This window comes from Atractosteus spatula, chromosome 8, assembly GCF_055471065.1.
Source record: "Atractosteus spatula isolate fAtrSpa1 chromosome 8, fAtrSpa1.hap1, whole genome shotgun sequence".
Classification (NCBI taxonomy): domain Eukaryota; kingdom Metazoa; phylum Chordata; class Actinopteri; order Semionotiformes; family Lepisosteidae; genus Atractosteus; species Atractosteus spatula.
Window position 1 is genome coordinate 15,804,748 of NC_142713.1, and position 21,870 is coordinate 15,826,617.

The 21,870-nt window shown below is 35.3% G+C and overlaps 1 protein-coding gene across 1 annotated transcript in view; it reads right to left on the minus strand.

Moving 5' to 3' along the window:
• Nucleotides 1–12,877, minus strand: part of svopl (SVOP-like) — a 28,196-nt gene extending 15,319 nt beyond the window's left edge. Inside the window, exons 1-7 of the mRNA XM_088923145.1 lie at nt 12,731–12,877; nt 8,195–8,355; nt 6,821–6,912; nt 4,203–4,301; nt 2,393–2,464; nt 1,000–1,124; nt 597–660 (exon numbers count right to left, since the gene is read on the minus strand). Of these exons, the coding sequence (XP_088779271.1) occupies nt 597–660; nt 1,000–1,124; nt 2,393–2,464; nt 4,203–4,301; nt 6,821–6,912; nt 8,195–8,285 (543 nt within the window). The 5' untranslated portion in view covers nt 8,286–8,355; nt 12,731–12,877. The remainder of the gene's footprint in view (nt 1–596; nt 661–999; nt 1,125–2,392; nt 2,465–4,202; nt 4,302–6,820; nt 6,913–8,194; nt 8,356–12,730) is intronic.
• Nucleotides 12,878–21,870: the final 8,993 nt, after the last annotated feature.

Here is a 21,870-nt window from a genome sequence, read left to right on the forward strand (position 1 = left end):
TATTGTTGCTCAGGAAGTTATTTGATATAGCTACAACTTATGCTACTTTGGTATTTGCACAGAAATATGTACTGGATAAACATTTTGTTTTAATTTCAACTGCACCTTTATCTTCAAGTATATCACACCCTCTGTTATCAGCTCCCAGTATTACAATAATTCAGATACAAATACTAGTTATTCATTAAACTAAAACTGCATATTATATCCTTGTCTGCTTTTTATCTCATCTGATTTTTACCATTTTCTACAATTCATTTTCAGCATGAAAAAAGTAACAAAAAAGCTGCATGATCTTGAAAGCAGACTATATTAATGGGAAATGGCAGTGGGGCTGTGTGACCTACAAATACAAATAACATGTCATGTACAATGAATAGAAAATTCAGAGTTGTTTAGCTATATACTGTAGCTAATAATATTGTTTTTTAAAGTGTCTTTTTTAAATCATCATTACATTTTTTAAATCATCAGATGTATATTCCTTCATATCTCCATTTCAAAACTCTTCTTTCTTTTCTCTTAGAGGCCTTTCAATAGGATATAAAATACTTGAAATAGCCTTGTAATCTTTTTTCTGAAACTAAAGTACCTACCTGTGATAATGGTAACAAATAGCCTCTGTACTTTGCAGGAATGAATTCTGTTTTTAAAACAAACCTAAAGAAAACAAACATACACAAATTTATGACAGTAAATTTTATTCTCAGGTCTGACTTTTGTTAGCTTTTTACAATTTCTGTGGTGACTTTATATTTTTTCAGATTTAAACATACTGTATAAAGGTATCAACACATGCAGTACCATAGAATAAAACTTTAAAAATGTCTTATAGGGAAAAAATAATTGTGTGGCATTAAAGGTGTTTTACAATTAAGGACTAACACTGAAAGGACAATTTTTAATATTTACATGTTTTTAGATGATTTGGGAAACCTCTTAATTCTGCCTTCACTTTTTGTCCTCTGACTTTAATAGTGATAAAGTGCACAATGTTACCCTTGCGAGGTTCCAGCTACACCACATCCCACCATAGTGCGCAGGAAGATAAACCAGCCATATGAAGGAGAGAATGAAGTCAGCAGAGAGAAGTAAGCAGCCCAGATGAATGCCCCAAATACAACCTATAAAAATAAAATAAAGAAAAAACATTATTCAGATTTATAATGCAGATATTATTGCAAATTACTCATGACTATCCTGGTGCAATCTTCCTTCACAGAAAAGTGATATACAGATTATGTTACACCTGGATGCAGATCAGCAAAATTAAAAATATGTCACTAACCAAAATTGAAAAAGTCTAGAGGTTTAAGCAACATTAACAAAGTGGAAAAATATTAATGGCAAAAACTACTTAATATCCCTGGCTACAGACTTCCATCATAGTTTTGGGACTGAAGATTGAGAAAATCTGTATTTCAGCTATATATATTTAATGTTTTAAAAATCAAAGTTTCTCTCACTTGAATGTTTCTATTAAAAAGGTTGTTAAATCTGTGCCCACATGGCAACGTTCTTTTTTGGACTTTCTCCAAGGCTTCTTTTTTTCTTTTTTATGATGTGAAGACTGAAATGTAGGTATCCAGATGTGGTATAATATGTGCATTTTAATTTTTAATTTTTATTAATTCTAATACAGTATGCTCATTTTATACATCCATGCATCCTGAACATCCATGTTCATGCTGTCATTGTGTTCATTGCGGTCTCTCTCCTTCCTATGACCAGAAGATGGTGTAGTTGGATCAGTTTAAGTAATTCTGAGTGAAGAGCTGCAATTTGTAAACTCTTTACAATGCAACATTTGCATTATGAGAAAAGCAGGTATCAAGCAGGTTTCAACTCCTCATTGAAAATCCTGAATACTGTAATATCATATCTTATGCTGTTATATGCTTTGTTCTAATTTATTCTGCTGTTTTTCTTATTCTCTACTTGCTTACTGATATGGTTAAATGAAAATGACCTCAATAATATTAATGCTTCTATTTACCTTCCATAAAAATTGAGCTTTTCTACGAACACTATTTCAGTATATCATCCATCTACCTATTTCCAATAACCACTTACTCAATATGGGTTGCGATCAGCTGGAGCCAAACCTGGCAATGGGAGAAAGGTAGAATACACCCTGGACTACACACCAGTTTATGGTACACATGCACTCACATACCTGTACAAATATAAGGGAATATTCTAAAGATATCAATTAACATATACTGTACTGTAAAGCATGCCTTTGAACTGTGGAAGAGAGCAGAATACCTTGAAGCAACAATGGTAACTGTCATGCCAGCTTTATAAATCACCTTTCAAAGAAAATTACCTTCATAAAGTGATACACATAAAAAACATAGTTCAAGATATACAAAAATCAATATTGTCTTACCTTCCAGCGTCCATATCTGTCAGCCACATAACCACTAAGTACACCACAAGTCATGAAGCCAAAAAACACCATCTGTACATAAATAGATAAAAGCTTTGCATTATATTGTACACTGTATTTCATTTTTTGAACAGGTATACCTGTTCTAACAGATGTGATACACTTGTTCTAACATATAGTTATACTTTAATTGTGTATTTTTGGTTCACATTTAAGATCTTTTGTTTGTATTAAGAAATGTTCTGGTTGTTCAGTTAGTTATTTTCTCTCTGGGGCTCAGAGGAGGGATGAGCTTTTTGGATTTTTTCCAAATCTTTTTGGATATTTTATGCTTCAAGACTTGAGAAGGGGTTTTACAGAAGAAATAAGAGATGTGAAAAAGGCAATAAGAAAAAGTGTTTGAAGAAAATAAGGTTTTTAAGCAAAAGATAGGGAGACAGGGAGACGAGCATCTGTGTATCTTTTTGGAGAAGAAAGCAGTGGACCCATGCAGGCAGTTAGAGGACTTTTATAAAGATTTGTATGGAGTTAAGAATTTAGATAAGACTCAGATGGGAAACTTGTTGAGTGCATTGATTGAAAAGCTAAAAGTGGATAAAAGTCTTGAAAGAGTTTGTTCATTGTTAATTGTTTATTAGAAGAGCTGGAAAAAGCAGTGAGAACTTTGAAGCTGGGGAAAGTTCCTGGAAGTCATGGACTCCCAGTGGTGTTTCATAGGAAATTTTGGGATTTGGTGGGGACAGATCTTGAGGGAATCTAGGAATTAATTTTTAGTTGGATTTAGAGTAGGCTTTGTGAACTGGGTCAAAGTGTGTGTAAAAGTTGAAAAAGGCAGCATTTTGGGCATTGAGAAAATTTTAACCTAGGGTAATTTTGATACCCTGAAATGACTGTGCAACTTATTTCTGATTTCTCTGTAATTTGCCCTTCTTAAAGGGTGAAGCTGGCCAAGATTCAACAGCAGTGCTTTTGTTTCCTTTGGAAATCAAAATATAGATCCAACCTGCCTGTTTTGGGGAGGTGGGAGGAAACGAGGCCCTTTGGCCAAGAATCATACCCAGTACCTAAATGCTACAAGGGAGCCGCAACAACTGCCACACCATCATGCTGTTCAAATGGCTAAAGATTAAACACGTCAATTTCAAAACCTGTTTTTCTTAGGTTTCTCACATCTAGGGTTGGGTTATGCCAAGAAACAATTTACCTACAAGTGTCCTTCATGGCGGTGTTGCATAATATTCGTCATCATCTTTATTCTATATTTCCTGTTTGTTTACTAACAAAATAATATGAATTATTCTAATACAACCTAGTGTTTTACTCTTATGTTGTACATAGAAAATTGACAATAACCCAATTTTCGAATAGTAGTTCCTGGAACTGAAAATTTCAAATACATATTTTATGTATTCCATGTCTCAGTAACAATTCTCTTTATTGTGGTTCTAGGCCACAATTTAGAAGGGTTCCTTCACTGAATCAAATGTTACAAATTCTCCCACCACACCATACTGTACCTCCAACCTCTGTACAGTTTCCTTTGATGCATGATATATTTTAGATGGAACACAAATCAGAAGCCATCTTAACACTGGTTAGGAAACTATTCAACTTCAACATCTTTTTGCTGTTGAAATTGTTTTTTCCTTCTTTATGGTAACTTTGTACTGTATGTATGACTTAGTGTCCATTCTCCATAAAAAGGACATCTTTATTGTCCTTAAATACACTCTTTAACTCTTTTTAGTGAGTTTTTGAGTTTTGTATTAATGTTGTAGGAATGTGCAGTATGAGAAACATTTGTCCTTACTGTTGAGACCAATGCCACCTGCCAGTCCTCTAGACGCCACTCACATCGGATTTCCGGTGATACAACGGCCAACAACATTATCTCAATGGCTTCCACTATCTATGGAAAAATAATGTACAGTATATGACTGAAACAATTGTTTTTATTATTACAGTGTAATACTAAACTCTAATTCAGAAAAGCACTACTACTAAACACTAAGGAAACGTGCTCTCAGTACATGTAAAAGAACCTGTGCTTCCATTCCATTAAATCTTTATAAAGAAGTACTCCCTTCAGCTGTGTAAAGCTATCTGCAGCATTGGAGGTACACTGGCATGAAGTATTCTCCTGCTGCATGACAGTCCTCTAGTTCACAAAGGTAGACATGGTTTTGAAAGATTACTTTGTTTATATCTAAAGGCTTTGCTACATCATACAGTACAGAATTTCAAGTCAATTTCTTGAGGTGCACTGTTGGCAACTGGTTAAAATAACATAATTTTATGTTCTTATCAGGAAATTAGTTTGAAGGACAAAGTGTGTTGAGACAACAGGTGACTACATTAATAAATAAAGCTGTGAAATTGCTATTATGTTTTTAGATAACTTGACTCTTGACTCTGAATAAATTGTTGTTTAATGTTATTCATTGAAGACACATACAGTAGCTTTTAATAATGTTCCCCTGAAATGACTGTGAAAAACTGTATAATAGGAAAATAATTATTGCAGCACAAATGCTGCATTGATAAAACATATCTCACCTCTCTCATTGTCTTTATACATTTTCCCAAACTATTTCTGCTGACAGAGTTACTTATTATGGGAAATTATATTAAATATTTTAATGGTGTTGTTTTTTCTTTTGCCCTGAAGAAACACTGAAGATGATCTATCTGCTATTAAAAACAACAGGAGCTTAGAAACCAAGCATAGACCCAGCACTGCCAAAAACTTTCAACTGGTCATAAAAGTGGAACATCCATCCAAATGAAGTCATTTATGTTTTAGATCTTAATTCTGACACTCTCACATACCAAAGCTGTACTGCAAAATGTGATCTAACTGTAAGACATTTTTGGAGACAGGTTTTATTTCAGATTAAAACTGGCATGACAAATGAGTCACAGTGCTGTAAAAGCTGCTACAATTAACACAACATTTACAGCAAAAACATATTTTTGGACATTTGCAGACAGCACATAAGATGTTATTGTGAAACAGGCACATTGTCTATACCTCAGGCAGTAACAGGAGATCACATAATGGACTGTCAACTCTATCATTTCTTCTCCCCTCCCCCATTAGGATTGGAAGCTGTTTCGAGTCTACTGTACCATATATGTGAATTCTCAGATTAGATTTTTTTTGTTTAAGGAAGACTGTATGTCTAAGACCTGAATATTTCTCCCAGTGCAGCAGAATGTGTATCTCGGTTTCTGTTTCTTCCTACTGGCAGTGGGAGCACAGCCTGTGCTCTCTGGGCACCCAATCTGCCTGTGTCACCCAGTTTCTATTGCCAGGCTGTGATCACTTAGCCTGTACTTTGTCAAAGTCTGTTTCTACTTGCCATCTCTTTACCTGGTAAGGTACTTAGCTAGTGTCTATTGTCATTTTAGGCTCCAGATCCAGTTTATTTGTACCTGTATGTGTCTCTTTTGGTCTGTTAACCGGATGTATGGGATTTTTAGTTTACAGGGCTAGAATTCTGTTTCTGGATCTATAGAATGTAGGGCTTTGAAACATATACTGTAAACGTATACTGTACTTGTATATAAGTGTTCATATACTGGTGTGCAGTATGTTGTGTAACATTTGTGTCGTATAAATGTATGTGTTTACTGTTAAGAAACATTTCAGTTCAAGTTTTAGCCTCTGATTTTATTACTTCTTTGCCAGAGCTGTGCCAAAGAATATAAATACCTTATGTGCTAAGGCTTCAATTCAATGGGTACTGAAGTGGGACACAGATGTATCTTATACATATTCAAGGTTCCTATATTACTGCTTAATTACATTGTGGGAGGTATTAGAGCAATTGCTGGAATGCGTTATTCTTGCTTTGTACTGCCTGTACCAGGAGGTTTGCCAAAGGAATAGAAAGCTGATTTGTAACTTACAGCTGCAGCAATCTTTCCTATTAAGTCTTAAGAGCAGAAGTAACACACCTAAAACAACTGGTCAAAACAGTGAAAGTGCTAAACAAACTTCTTTTACATATCAAAGGACAGGACAAAAACCCAAATATGAAACAAACTTATTTCTGAGCCTGTAATGTAGGTAAGAGCTGGGAGGTTCTGAGGGGCAATCTCAATGCTTTACTGGTGTACGTATTCTTTGCTAAAAAAATAAAGACTGAAACCACACAAGACTATGTCTTGCACTTCTGATGAGGAGTACCTACTGGCTACCTACAGCACAGATACATTTACATTTAGATTTCCGTTTTGCCATCTCCCATAATTTGTAACAATATTTTAATATACTGTATGGTTGACTGAGATGTTATAAGGTATTAAAAATATCACAGATATTAGAAGTGTTAACTTGTTGTACTGTATATAGATTGTGATATTGAAAAGCCATTTGAAATTATTACCACTACTTAAATCTCTGAATTTTAAATTTAAACTTACATTTGCACTGCCCATTATTAAAAACAAAAGAACATGAAAACGCCCAAAGCCAATTTCTTCCACAGCTTGTTCAATGCTGTAAGTTTTCTCCTCTGTAAGAGAAAAAAAAAATCTGTTACAATTTACTTATCCTTTTTAAACTCTGGAGAAAAAGAATAAATGGATAAAAATATTCAAATCTTTCCACCCATTTTCCACCTGCTTTTTCCAGTTCAGAGTTGTGGGGGCAGACAGACACACCAGGACCAAATTTTCCAGAAGCCAATTAACATACCAGTACTGTACATTTTTGGACCATGGTAAGAAATCCACACTAACATGGGGAGAACATAAAAACGCCACACAACCTAGATTCACAATTGAACACAGGGCCCCAGTGCTGCAAGGTAGCAATGCTAATCACAGTCCATCACAATTACAATCACAGTCAATCACAACAAATCATGGATAGTGACTTATGCAAATAACAAAGGTGTTATATAGGCAATTTCAAATATTATCTTTATCTTTAATCTATAAGAGATATAACAATAGCAAAGTACAATAGCAATGGACCTGTGGATTTCCTAACAAACTCCAGGGAGTTCATATTTGAAAATTCATAATGTTAATAAAAACACATTTTTTAAAACGTAGACTATTATGGAATTAAAAGCCTTTAAACAGATGTGTTATCACTAATATTTCAGTAAATAAAATAATAAGCATTTTGACTTTCTCTGCCCCTCTCCAAAGACTTCATAGTTACTACAGAGATTAAAACTTAATGTGCTTTAAATGTTCTGAAAATGTAATCCAGGTGATAAAGCAGAAATATGAAAAACACATAGTTTTTAGCTGAAAACATTACATTTGTAATATGAAATGTAACCTGGGTTGGTTAAAAATTACAGTTCACAAAAACAAGAAGAAAAATGCATCTTGCGTCTTGCAAAAAGCACAACTTTCTAGATTTGCTTCATACTGAAAACTACTGGAAGAATCCCACAGTAGTTCTGACACTATCCCAAAAACTTTATAGTAGAATTCACTGATGTGGTGTGCTAATTAATGTGATAATACCAAAATCCAAGGACACTCAACAGTATTCTAATTGCTCTCCCAATTGGATATTTGCAGTTATGAGATGAAGTATTCATTTAGCATCAGAAAAATATGCTAAGCAATATACAGTACTACTGTTTTTTTCTAAAAGGACATGTTTAAATTATGTAGTTACACAAGGCATTTCAGAAAGAGTTACAGTATGTTACCTATGATTGAAGGTTGTTGCTATCAGGTTCTATCACCAGGCTACTAATTTCTCAAATAAAATATATTAAAATAAGAGAAAATTATGTGACGTGTTTCTTGATTTTCAGAGTACAGTTTTACCTTTGACTTCTTGTGGAATTTCATCTGCTCTGTGGTTGATATCCTGCAGTTGAATAGAGCTCACAAGTGTTTTCCTAATGCCGGTACTCATTGTGGTGAAAGTGTACCTCTGCTCAAATCAACTGTCTTCACATGAGGAAGCAATGGAATGAAGGGACTATCTAAACAAAAAGAAACATTTAATTAAATAGCACTTTTCATCCAAAATCATACTGTATGCTTATCCCAATTTTGCATATGTAGGACAGGTCTCACTTCCTCCAGCACTGTGAGTGATACCTGTCAATCATTATGTGCACACAGACCCACTACACAGCAGATCAAGCAGAGAAGTAAGACTCTTTTTCCCCAATTGATTTAAGGGGGTAATTTAGGAAGGCCAGATCTGTGAAGACCATAGTGGAATTTTGAAAAGACACAACGATTTTTAATAACCAAATAGTCAGTTGAGTTCAGCATCTCATTAGAAAGAAATATATCAGCCAGCCATATTACCTTGCAGCTCACAACTGGCAACCCACTGAAGCTAAGCAAGTGTGAGCCTGGCCAGTACCTGGATGGGAGACCTCCTGGAAAAAACTAAGGTTCCTGCTGGAGGAGGTGTTAGTGGGGCAAGCAGAGGGCGCTCACCCTGTGGTCTGTGTGGTTCCTAATGCCCCACTATATTGATGGGGACAGTGGACTGTAAACAGGAGCCGTCCTTTGGATGAGATGTAAAACTGAGGTCCTGACTCTCTGTGGTCATTAAAAATCCCAGGGTGTTTCTAGAAAAGAGTAGGGGTGTAACCCCGGTGTCCTGGCCAAATTTCCCATTGGCCTTTAACAATCATGGCCTCCTAATAATCACCATCTATGAATTGGCTTCATTACTCAGCTCTCCTCCCCACTGATAGCTAATGTGTGGTGAGCGTTCTGGCGCACTACGGCTGCTGTCGCATCATCCTGGTGGAAGCTGCACATTGGTGGTGGTGGAGGGGATCCCCATTACCTGTAAAGTGCTTTGAGTTGAGTGTCCAAAAAAGTGCTATTTAAGCGTAAGCAATTATTATCATATGATATGTCCCATTATTTCAATACAGATAACTCTTAAAATGCAAATTAATTAAATTATAATAAGCTGTACATTTATAATAATTAAATAATTTTGTTTTCTTTTTTAACTTTAATCACAATTTTCTTTTTCAGCTTCCATCATGTCTGCTACAAAGACAAGTAGTTTGTCCTTAATCCTAATTACACTGTATTCCAGACAAAACACAAGATACTGCTTGGAGCTACAGACAAAAGACTTAAGCATTGATACAGTATATGAATATATTCATATTTATCTACTCAAAATAGAGAATTAATATCATTCTGCTTTATACCCTCAGTGATCAGCCTGTATTATTTTGCAGGTCTACTGTATATGATGCCAAAGTAAAGCATTATTACTTTACAGATTTATCTTTGAAAAACAAAACATTCACGTGTCACTTATTTTACTGTCTGTACATCAAAAAAGCAATGTGATGGAATGTCTATGCAGTTTAAGTGCTAAGAAGAGGAAAACATGTAGCTCATCCAAGTGCATCCAAGCTGCATTTTCCTTTTTGCTTATGCTAAGCATTTTAGTATATAATATTCTGTAATTCAAGTACAAAAAATATCCACAAAGATATGTATGTCACTGAAGCCTTTACAATAATAGCTGGATAGCTTAACAATAGTACCTTTGGGAAACACATTTTCTCAAGTCAAGATGCCTATATTAGCCTTTAACTTGTTCTAAATGAAAATAATACATACTGTATAAAATGCGTAAGAAACATGAATGAATAGGTATCACCTACTGTATACTATAAAACTAATCTCTCATTAAACACGCATTTTAATTATGAGTACTCCCTAAAACAAGTGATAAGATAGAGTACCTACAGTACAGTGGCTATCAAATGTATTCACCTGCCTTGGACTTTGTGACATTTTATTATGCTACAATATGGAATCGTAATATATTTAATTGGAACTTTTGTCATAGATTGACACTAAACAGTCTATATTGTCTCCATTTCTCTACTGTGCTTTGGGGGATATTCAATTTCTTTGAAATTTTCTTATACCCTTCCCCTGTCGGTGTTTTTTCAACATCCCTATCTTGGATTTGCTTTGTTCCTTTGTCTTCATGATGTAGTTTTGTTGGGAACTCTACTTATCAACTGTGGAACCTCCCATTCAACTAATTTAGTAACTTCTACAGACAGGCTGCATGAAAGTCTATTTAGGTGTGTCATAACAAAGGGGGTGAATACTTGTGCAATCAGTTATTTTATGTTTTATATAGATAATTGACTTAGAAGGATATTCAAAATGTTGTTTTAACTTTGAAAATATATTGTATTTTGTGTTGATTAATGGCAAAAAATCCTAATTAAATACATTATATTTCCATATTGTGACACAATAAAATGTGAAAAGTCCAAAGGAGGTGAATACTTACGATAGTAACTGTACCTATTTTTAAAACTATTAAACTTCCCCCACTAACATGATCTCCAAGTGTATAGCCTATTCCATTTTTATTTTCACTCCTCTCAGGTTTTGTGATCTGTGAACATGATGATACAGTGTTCGACTCTGCCACTGGTGTTGCAACCAGCTACAACCACCCAGTCAATGTCTATTTCTTATGAGTGTTAAACTTCTTTTCTCACTTCTCCGATAACTAAAAAAAATAACTTAAGATTTTAATGTGAAAACTGGTTATGCTACATATTGGATTTCTTAATTTATCCTGTGCAACATTAATGTACAGTATTGATATCACCAGACAGAACCTGGAGACAACATCTTACTTTTACAGTGTTTTGTTCTGACTGCACAAGATTTATTAACTAACAATTTTTGTTGAGAAAGAAATTGTGATTAGTTCATGTCATATTTATTATTTATTGGTTCTATATGGATCATGCAAATTGTATGCCTTCATATAACCAATTTTGTAATACATTAATCCTTCCATTTTCTAATTGCTTCTTCCATTTCAGGGTTGTGGGGTAGCAGAAGCCTACTGTATCCTGGAAAGTAATGGGCACAAGATGTGGTACACCTTGGACAGGACACCAGTCCATTGCAGGGCAGACACACAGACAAGTACACACTCACACCTAGGGCCAATTTTAGGGCCTAGACAGACATACACACCAGGGCCAGTTTTCCCAGAAGCCAATTAACCTAACAGTAAACCTTAACAGTCTTTCGACTGTGGTGGGAAAATCGTAACACCCAGAGGAAACCCACACAAACAAGGGTGGAATGTACAAACTCCAAGCAGCTAGCATACCAGGTCAGGAATTTAACCCAGGGCCCCAGAGCAAAGAGACAGAAATGCTAACCACTATACCAGTCGCTTGCCGGGATAGGCTCTGGCACCCCCGTGACCCAGAATTGGAAGATGTGGTTAGAAAATAGGTGGATGGATAATAGCTTTCATTAAAAAGAAGTGTAAAAGTGGTTTATGGTGCCAAACTATTCTATTACATAAGAAAAATAACTAAACTAACTTAGCTAATTAACTAAACTCCCACCCTCTTCATTCCCATTTCCAACTGCTATCTTCATGGAGGTATTTGCCTATGGCCAAGAAAAATGTATACGAGAAATCTTTTTTCCCCTGTGCAATAGATACTGTATATTAAAGTGACTGTTTTATGTATGAGTCTGTGGGGCTGTAATGACAGTGTAATGTGGACAGAGCGCTATATGTGTGTTTATTGTTGCATGGCTAGGACTATTTGTTTTTAACGTGTATTTACTTTATGTTGAGTTTTATTTGTTTTTGTAGTTTTTATGGTGTTGCCAAAGACAACTCTCCACACTTTTGGATGGACAATAAGATTGTATAACAATGTAGCTGGTTAATGTCCAGTTAAAAGGACTTGGAACGAATTTTACATGTGGTGTATGTTCATAAAGTTTAGTGTGGCTTTTACGAATTTTCGCCTATGAACAGAAATATTAGAATTAATTGTGCTAATATAGCGAGGAACAAGCTATTCTCTACCTAGCCTTTAACCTTGTATAATAGTCTAATAATGAATAAATAGGTTATTTAAAAGTACTATATCACTTAAATTGACGTCTTAATCTACATACAGTATAGTGGGTGTAACAAAGTATTAACTACTATCCTGGGATTTGTTTTAAAAGATTTTGTATGATTGCCCTTTGTGGTCCAGCATGTCGTCTGCATTCGCATTGACGTGTCTGATAATAAAACAGAACAAAACAGAATAGAATAAATTGTACTTAAAATGATTTCTGTTACTTTTTTATTTAAAAACAATCCCTCAATGCTTTAGAGAAATCGGACAAGTAGTTTGAATGTTCAAAACTTTTGCTTATAGATTTATTTTCATACTATTTGTTTACGGTTATTTGTTATTGATCGTTGAGCTTTTTTACACACTTAAATTAGTAACATATACATTAGACATAAAACAAATCATGTAGTCATAATACCGAAAACCAGCAACAAAAGAAGAAAGCTTCACTTACTTTCACGAAAAAAGAGTCGGATATCCTTAAATTTAAATTCTCACAAATAAGCAACATCAAACATCGAAAACTCTCTTCTTCTGCGTTTAAAGTATACTACAGTACATCATCTTGTTGGTGAGCTGCATGTAACAACGATACAGAACCTAAACAGGAAGTTACCTGATGCGTTCTTAAAGGTACACAGCATACATTTTAAACCTGTCCAACTCGCTACACTACCCTTGTCCATCTTAGTTACACCTAAAAACAAAAGGTTTTTAGAGTCGAAAAAGTGCTACAGCATGGAATGGCATACTATAGGTACAGTACGCCTACAGGAGACTCGTATAGTAGTTTAAGTGGTATGTTGCACTTTAAAACTATCAACGAAGTAAAAATGAATCTAAATCTTCCAAAGAATATTACCAAACATTTTACTGCATGCAATTATGAGTTGGTAATTCATAGTGAATTAATATTGTGTATTGAAAGATAATAATAAATCAAAGTTAGTGTTTTGCATCTACCCACCTAATCTGAAGGAAAGTAAAGGAATTTACTAAAGCGTTGGTTCTGAAAAGAATTGTGTACTACTGTTTCATAATGTTAAAAATCTTTACCTTTGACATTAGTCTGAGATAAAAACTGCTTTAAAAAGTTCAATATTAAGATCATACAATGCAGCAAAATGTTCTATCAACTGTTGATGCAACAACTGCACGCACAGTTCAGAATAAAACATGTTGTGGCATTCAGTCTTAAGCACACTACACAAAAGTAAATTGTTTCTCATAATTCTGGTCCATTTTTTTCTACGTAGTGTCACTTTTAGTGTTTCAGGGATTAAAAACATAAGAAAGGTTAGAAATAAGAGGAGACCATTCAGTTTATGTACTTTATGTACTAGCTCGTTTGGTAAAATTACTATGCCTTACCAATGTTTAAACATCTAAATTCTTATCTTTAATACATGATGCCAGGCGATAGTTGTGCCCTTTGAAAGATAATGGAAATATTTTCATAGCTCTCTCCTGATAAAGAGTGACTTGCTCTCTCTAAGTGAGAGGAGAATGGCTGTCCCAAGTAGAGTTTAAGCACCTTGGGGTCCAGCTCACGACTGAGTGTAGAGGGGATCATGAGATTGGCCAGCACATTGGTGCAGCCGCATTGGCGAAGCGGGACCTGAGTTTTCAGACGAACCTCTCGGTTTACCCATCAATCTATGTTCCCATCCTTACTTATGGTCATGAGCTTTGAATAGTGACCGAAAGAATGAGATTGCAAAGATGGAAATCAAGTGAATCTCTATGTCTGCTGGGCATACTCTCCATGACGGGGTGAGGAGCTTGGTCATCCAGGATGACTTTGGAGTAGAGTCACTGCTCTTCTGAGTTGAGAGGAGCTAATTGAGGTGGATCAGGCATCTGGTGAGGATGCCAACTGGGCGCTTACCCCTGGAAGTGTATTGGCTTACTAGGAAGAGACTCAGGAGCAGACCCAGGACATACTTAACAAAAGATATCTCTCAGCTGGCCTGTGAGATCCTGGGTATCCCCCAGGAGGAGTTGGAGACTGAGGAAAGGAAAGTCAGGTCTGCCTTGCTGAGCCTGTTACCACTGCAATCCTCACCGGGAGTAAGTACCTGCAATCAAATTGTCCATCTAATTTATTTAAAACTGGGGATTAAGTAGGGTGCCCACAGGGAAATATGGTCTGAAGTATGTAATGAAATGGTTTAAAAGAGGGGAAAAAATCATCTCTATGCTCAGCATTTCAGAAATGCAACTTTTTGACATGCTGAACTTTTAGCAATAATTCGTGTTCTGTTCAGATGTATCCAATAGAAATCAGGAAGTAAAGGGTAGGAACTAAGACTTCTTCTTCTCAGTTGCTTTCCTCAAAATGAACAACTATTCTTCCTGGGAATAATGTCAAACGTCTTTTTCATAAATTACTATCCATTCAACAAACCACTGAATGGTACTTTCATTCACCTCTTGTATGTTTGCAAGTCTGGAACTGAGGCTACCCACCAAAGAATTTTTGTTTGTTTTCCTTAGGGCTACCTGAGTGTATCTACAGTATATTTACTTTAAATAGGTTGGTTCACTAAGGTTGTGTTGAAAATTAAAAAAAAAGAGACATAAGTTTGCATCATCTTTGAAGTGTTAGCTTTGTGCAATATGAGTCCTGTTTTGTAACTGACAGAATTAACCCACTTAGGTAAGAGAGAAGGAGGTATCTTTTAAATTGCTGCTAGGAATGCCTGTTGTTAATAAAAAAGAGGCCTTTGTTTCTTTTGTGAAGGTCTTAATCTTCTGAGCCACTCCTTCCTTTCCAAATCCTGTCTAGGTGTCATTTCTTTTTTTACTACAAGAACAAAACTGCTATTTTATTGTAGTTATTTCCACTGCCATCTTGTGCAATTCAAATAAAGTAGAAAAAAATAATGAAAATTGGTGTCAAATCAATTTTAAAAAACAGTGAAACACCTGGAACAATTTCGTTGCAAACTAGAGAATCTCATGAAGGTAAGCCATGGCAGAAGTATGACTTTATGATACTCGGCTTTTAGTTTTGTAAGGTACTTTATAGTTTATTGTATTACAAATCTGATAGAAGCAGGAATATACTGTATAATAGTAATTAAATACCATTTATGTTCTAATTCATAAATCTAATAAAAGTCTTAAATTTCCAGTCTTTCATGTAACAAACTGAAGACTCCTCAAGGATATGACCCATGTAATAACTCAAATGGAAAAAACCTGTTTGGGGATCTTTGCATACAACAAATACTAGGGAAGGCCTAATTTTGTCAACTGCAAAGTCACCAGTGTGCCCAGATGTCTTCAGACCACCTTGCTGCTACTGAGGTTCTTTCAATAAAAGTGATGGGTACCCTGGATCCATCTTTTAGAACTCCATCCTTGATCACTCCAGACAGGAGATTTAACTTCATGGTAAATTCTTTTGACACCACAAGCACTCCTCATTGGAACATTAGTCTTTCTACCAGTTTTTGCTACTGCAGAATTGTCTGATTTGGGCATTGTGATGTCACTTTGGGTGTGTCATAACAGGATCTTTAACATAGGCAGGTCTGGGGCAACAGGCACAGAGACACAGCCATAAAATTCCAACAAACACTACAATCCAAAACAAGCAAAATCCTAGATCTTCTTTGAGCTGATAATTAAGTGCTCCAACCCCTAACTATCATACTGTAAATAGGCAGCTAAACTGCTCAGAGGTGTCAAAATAAATACTAACAGATATTTTTAACTATGCTGAGACTCTTCAGACAAACACCAGTCTCTCCCTGTTACTTCTTTAGAAGCAAAATCCATATCTCATATCTGTCTTTGAGACTTTTCACACAAACTTCCAAAAATTCAGTTTCTTGGTCCATAGTTCCAAAGTTACAAGTCAATCCTCCTTCTTCTAGGAGGCTGCACACAGAGGAAGTGTTCTCTGGCATTCAGATAGTACATACTGTAACTGACTCAGAAAGCATCTGCTTCCTGCTTTTAAACATTCACCTGACCAATTGTCTTCCTACAACTAGTGAATTAGGGCAGCAACAGTTAATTTATCAGAAGCTTCTGGGGAATGTGGTTAAGACAATACTGTATGGGTGGAGCGGTGGCTCTGTGGCTAAGGATCTGTGCCTGTGGCTGAAAGGTTGCCAGTTCAAATCTTGTGGCTGGCAGAGGAATCCTACTCTGTTGAGCAAGGCCCTTAACCCCACCAGCTCCAAGGGTGCTGTACAATGGCTGACCCTGTGCTCTGACCCCAGGCTTCTCTCTGTCTGTGTGTCTCATGGAGAGCAAGCTGTGGTATGCAAAAAAGACAAATTCCTAATGCAAGAAATTGTATATGGCTAATAAAGTGATCAAATATTGTCTGAAAAAGCTGTGTAATTACAGTGTGAAAGCCCACAGCTGCTGACATGAGATGCCATCCACCCTTTTCTTCATGCTCAATCTTCCAGAACTCTATCCAGCCCCCAGTTTTTACAGGCTGGACAATGAGTGGACAGTAAGAGGAGTTGACAAAGGTACTATACTGTAGCCACCTTTATCTTCCTTCCCTCATTTTTCTTCTTCTGGTTCTCCTGTGTCCTCTCTCCTGAATGCCCCATTATGAGTTTTAACGATTTACCCTGAAGTTAATGAACCAGAGTAAACCTTTAGAACTCCCTTTGATCATTTTTGTTTACCTGCCTCTAAGCCCACCTACAAGTAGGCAAACACTTCAAATGATGCTAATTGTCCTAGGCTTTCTAAATAAGCCACTCACAACAAAAAAGAGAGGCATCACAGTCAAGAACGGTCAAGACTTATTTAAATAATTTCAACAATCTAAACAAGAATAGATTATCTAAACTCTGAAAAACAATGTCACCATCGTTTTGTTGGATCTGAAAACCTGAAAACTGTAAAACCTACAGGCCATCAACCTTATACCTCCTGTAAGATTGGTTAATATAGTCTATAATATATAGCAGAATTGCAATGATACTGTAGCTAGGTGCAGTAGTTCACAGTCTTGCCTAATACCTAATAATTATCTCAGAGGTGGAAATATTGCAAAACACCTTAAAGGATTATGTGGAATATCCATGTATCTGTCCCTGCTTAACGTTTAATTTAATTAGACACTGTCACTGCTTGACTTGTTTAATTTATTTGTAATTTATCCCATCTGCATTACTCCCTGCCACCTGGTTTTATACCTAATAATTAGATCTCAGAGGTGCAAATATTGCAAAACACCTTTAAAGACTATAGGGAGTGTCCACAAAATATGTTCTTAACTGTATTCACAAAAAAGAGAAAAAACTTACCAACTGTTCAACCAAACATATCTAAGAGGCTGTAGACATAACTGTTGGTCGTTGGCCTCAATTACACAAGAATCTTTCATCTAGAATCTATAATACTACTTGTATTATTGACTTTCTTATTTAGAATTTAGGTCTATTAGTACATTAGTATGTACTATGTTTTGTATGGAAATGTCTGTTTGATGGTGATTATTTAGTTTTAATTGTTCTACATTAATTTGATCAAATATGCATTTATAGGTCCTGATACATTCAAATCTAAAAGTTCATATTAACAATAATTAGTAATAAATCCTTATACATTCTTCTTTTCAATCCAAAGCATTCCAAAGCACTTTAAATATAGCTGGACCTACTGTTTACAGTGCAAATGCATGTACAGTATGTCTAAGATAGTAATTTTTATTGCCTGAGATATGCATGAACTTTATGGAAAATGGCCAGAGCCTTGACTTTGTATTAAAGTGCAATATTCTGAGCCTGGATGAATTGTGAAGCATTAGTCCTTTGGTTTTGGAAATCTATCAAATTTAAATAGCTAGGATCCTAAAATGCCCTTTGAAAAATACATTCATCCTTTTTTTGAGGTTGTCATACAGGTGTCTATACAGTATGTGCCACAGAGAAAAAATATTATTGCATTATTATGAGATAACATTGCATTGTTTCACAATAATTCTTGCATTTTATCAAGATAATGTTGCATTAATTCACATTAATTATTGTGTTATTACAACATTAAATTGAGTTATTTTGCACTAATTATTAAACATTGTGTACTGTATAACTTACGACGTGTACTGTACGTGTATTGTGTACTGTATGACGAATGCCTTTATAAGACAAATAATTAAAAATAAGCCATATCTGTCACTGCTTGACTTTTAATTTTAATTTAATTGTAATTTATCCATTTGCATTACTCCGCTGACTGGCCATCCACAATCAAGAATTTTAACATAAAAGCAGTCAAAAAATTAGCAACTACATTTATTACCGAAGCCACCAAAAAAGACACACAGTCACCTTATTTGAATGCAATCCTGAGAACAATCTAGAACTAGTGGAAACATGAACAGCACTGTATTTACCCGTGCATTCGGGTGTGTATCTCACTGTAAACTCCACCTGTGTCTCTTGAGTCATTCATACACCAATTCCACAGAGAAAATGATTACTCATGGCATTGTTAAGAGAGCCAGGTTTAGAGAGAATTCAAAAACATGTGTTGAGCAAGTAGAACAGGTCAGACCTTTCAAAGAATATTGACTTGTGAGTTGAATGAGCTCTCTGAACAGAGCTCTCTCACACCACTTTCCTTTGTTACTTCTTTGATAGAATCTGATGTGACAGAGATTGAAAACCCTGTTTTTTGTCCCTCTGCTGCTACTTACCAAAAAGGTGGTCAGATATGGATGGACATGTAATTAGTACTGCAGGGATGAAAAATGAAAAACTCAAGTTTCTCTAACATAAACATAGTTTCTTTTATTTCATAAAAAATAAAAATTCATTTTTAAACAGATAACAAACTGTATTTTGATAATATTGATAGCATTGCATTTTGGGTAGAGGGAATGTCTATCTTTACAATGTGTACTCTTTTAAAGTATTATATCTTTTAATGAAGTGTCAGTGGCTGGATAAGGTTTGTATCCTTTGAGAATTATAATTAAATTGCATATCTTTTTCTTCTTTGGCATTTAAGGAAACCCACACATCTGTATTTGTAAAAGGTACATAATGTTATTTACTGTACAGTATACTCATTTTATTACTTGATTTCTGCTTGTAGATCCTGTTGGAAATGCTACTGATTTTTAATTATTTTTAGAAATAGGTACTGTACTTATGACAGTATATGTTTTAAAATTAGAATTTCCTGACCTAGACACAAAGAATTTAGGGCATTGCAAAAAACGCCAGTTCAAAGTAGTGCTTCAGGAATAAAAACTGATTACATAAAAGCTTCAATTACAGTAGGGATGATCAGTTTCTTCATCTTAAATGGTAAAACCCCATTAAATTAATAAAATTACAATAGAGATGTTATTGGTGAATTTACAGTAGATGCTACAGTAAATCATTGCAGATTAATATACAGTGGGTATAGAAAGTCACCACCCCCTTTCAAGATGTTCACCTTTTGTTGCCCTAAAGCCCAAAAAGAAGACAAATAAAATCAGACTTTTTACAGTTTTATTTACAAATTGTACCTTGCAACGCCCAAGTAAAAAAAATAAAGCAAAATTTCTAAAAAATAAAAAAAGTAGAATAACTGGGTTGGATAAGAGAACTCCCTGAGTTAATACTTGGTGGAAGCGCCTTTTACTTGAATTACAGCCTTGAGTCTGTTTGGATACAGTACATCTCTACCAACTTTGCACACCAAGAGGGAGGAATATTTGCCCATTCCTCCTTACAGAATTAATCAAGCTCAGTCAAACTGCACGGTGACCATTGATGAACTGCCCTCTTCAAGTCATTCCAAATATTTTCGATGGTATGACCAGTCTGTGCCATTAACGCATGTAGCTCCTTCAAAGTTGCCATCGGCCTCTTGTTAGCCTCTCTGATCAGTCTCCTTCTTACTCAGACATCAAGTTTGGAGGGACGGCCTGATCTAGGCAAGGTCTGGGTAGTGCTATATGCCATTCACTTCTTAAAGATCATCTTGACTGTGCCCCATGGGAGCCTTTGAAATCTTTTTATATCCATCTCCTGACTGCCTTTCTACAGCTTTATCTCTTATTTCTACAGCTTTAGTTCTTTTGAAAGCACCTTCCCATAGTGGATTCTTTGCTTTGAAATGCACTTCCAAGCAGTGGAATCCTCTAGAAACAGCTGCTTTTATTCTGAACTAATCAAAATCACCACAGTTGATCACAGGTGGGAGCCAATTAGTTTGTTGTGTGATCTATAAGGTGATTGGTTATACCTGAGCAAGTTTACAGATGCAATGTAAGGCGGGTGTTCACTTATCCAAATAAGGTGTTTTCCTGTTGTAATATAAATTAATTTTCAGAATGTTTTAGAATTTTATTTTCACTTGGCTAATGTGGGATACTGTGTGTAAATAAAAATGAAACAAGCCTAATTTAATTTGTTTTTATTTTCAGAGTGTCATACTACAAAAGGTACAACAAAATTTTGAAAGGGGGTGGTGACTTTCTATATCCACTGTATACAGATGCAGCCATTCAAAAAGCACGGTACAAATCCGTACCGCGGGCAACTACGCGTGCGCCACCACACCATACAGCGATATGTGATTGGCTGGCCAAAATGACCGACAGGGGCACTCGTGGTGCATTGGTCGATAGTGAAAAGATTTAATCATTTAATCTCTTTAGTGTGCCCATTTTAATCTGCTTAGTATTGAATATTTATATGGAATTTTACCACTAAAGGGAATTTTTAGTAGCTGAGCATAAAAAGAAGAGGAGCATAGCGCATCTGAAGGTCATAAATGATATTAATTTAGGAACATAAACATATTATGTAAACTGTATATTGCTGGTATTGGTATTTTAAAGAAAAAATACACACTAGTATTCCATTTCCCCCTAAACATTTTAAGCATCAAAGTCTTACATGTGGTTATTTCGGAAATGTTTTTACATGCTCCTTCTGATCATTTTAACCTTTTATGCGAATACGCTCGTTATCGGAATTAACAAAGCATACTTTCAGAATTTGATTAATAGGGAATATAATATGGAATCTCGTGTCTAAAGAAATTAATAACCATATAATTATATTCATGTACTGTAACACAAACAGTAGTATGGTAAATGTAAGGTAAATGAGGTAACATGCTAGTTAACTGTGAGAACATCTAACAAAGACAATTTTAAACTTTTTAGTGTTCTAACACCATGTTATACAGTACACATTTCTGACTTTTAACTAACCTGGGCTTCAGACTGAAATCCGCTTGCTTTGGGTGTTCATTTTATTGAAAATGAAACATTAACATTTTCAATGCAGTTCACTTAAGATTATACAGTAAGTACACATATCATGTAATTAAATATTAAGTGTTTATAGACAAGTTTATACAGTTTAAAGCACAGATAATCATGAAAAACCTGGTTTCCAGCAGGTGTTCTCAAACCTTTGACTGGTACTGTACTGTATGTAAATGTGATTTGTTTTTATAATTCTGATCTTTTCACTCTTAAAGCTATAACTGAAGTTGCATAATCTTTTCTTGACCTTCTTCACAGTACATGTCCAGCCACCCTTTTGATTTATTTGCTTATAGAGGGATAACATTTTTCAGGTCAAGAAACAAACCACAAACATC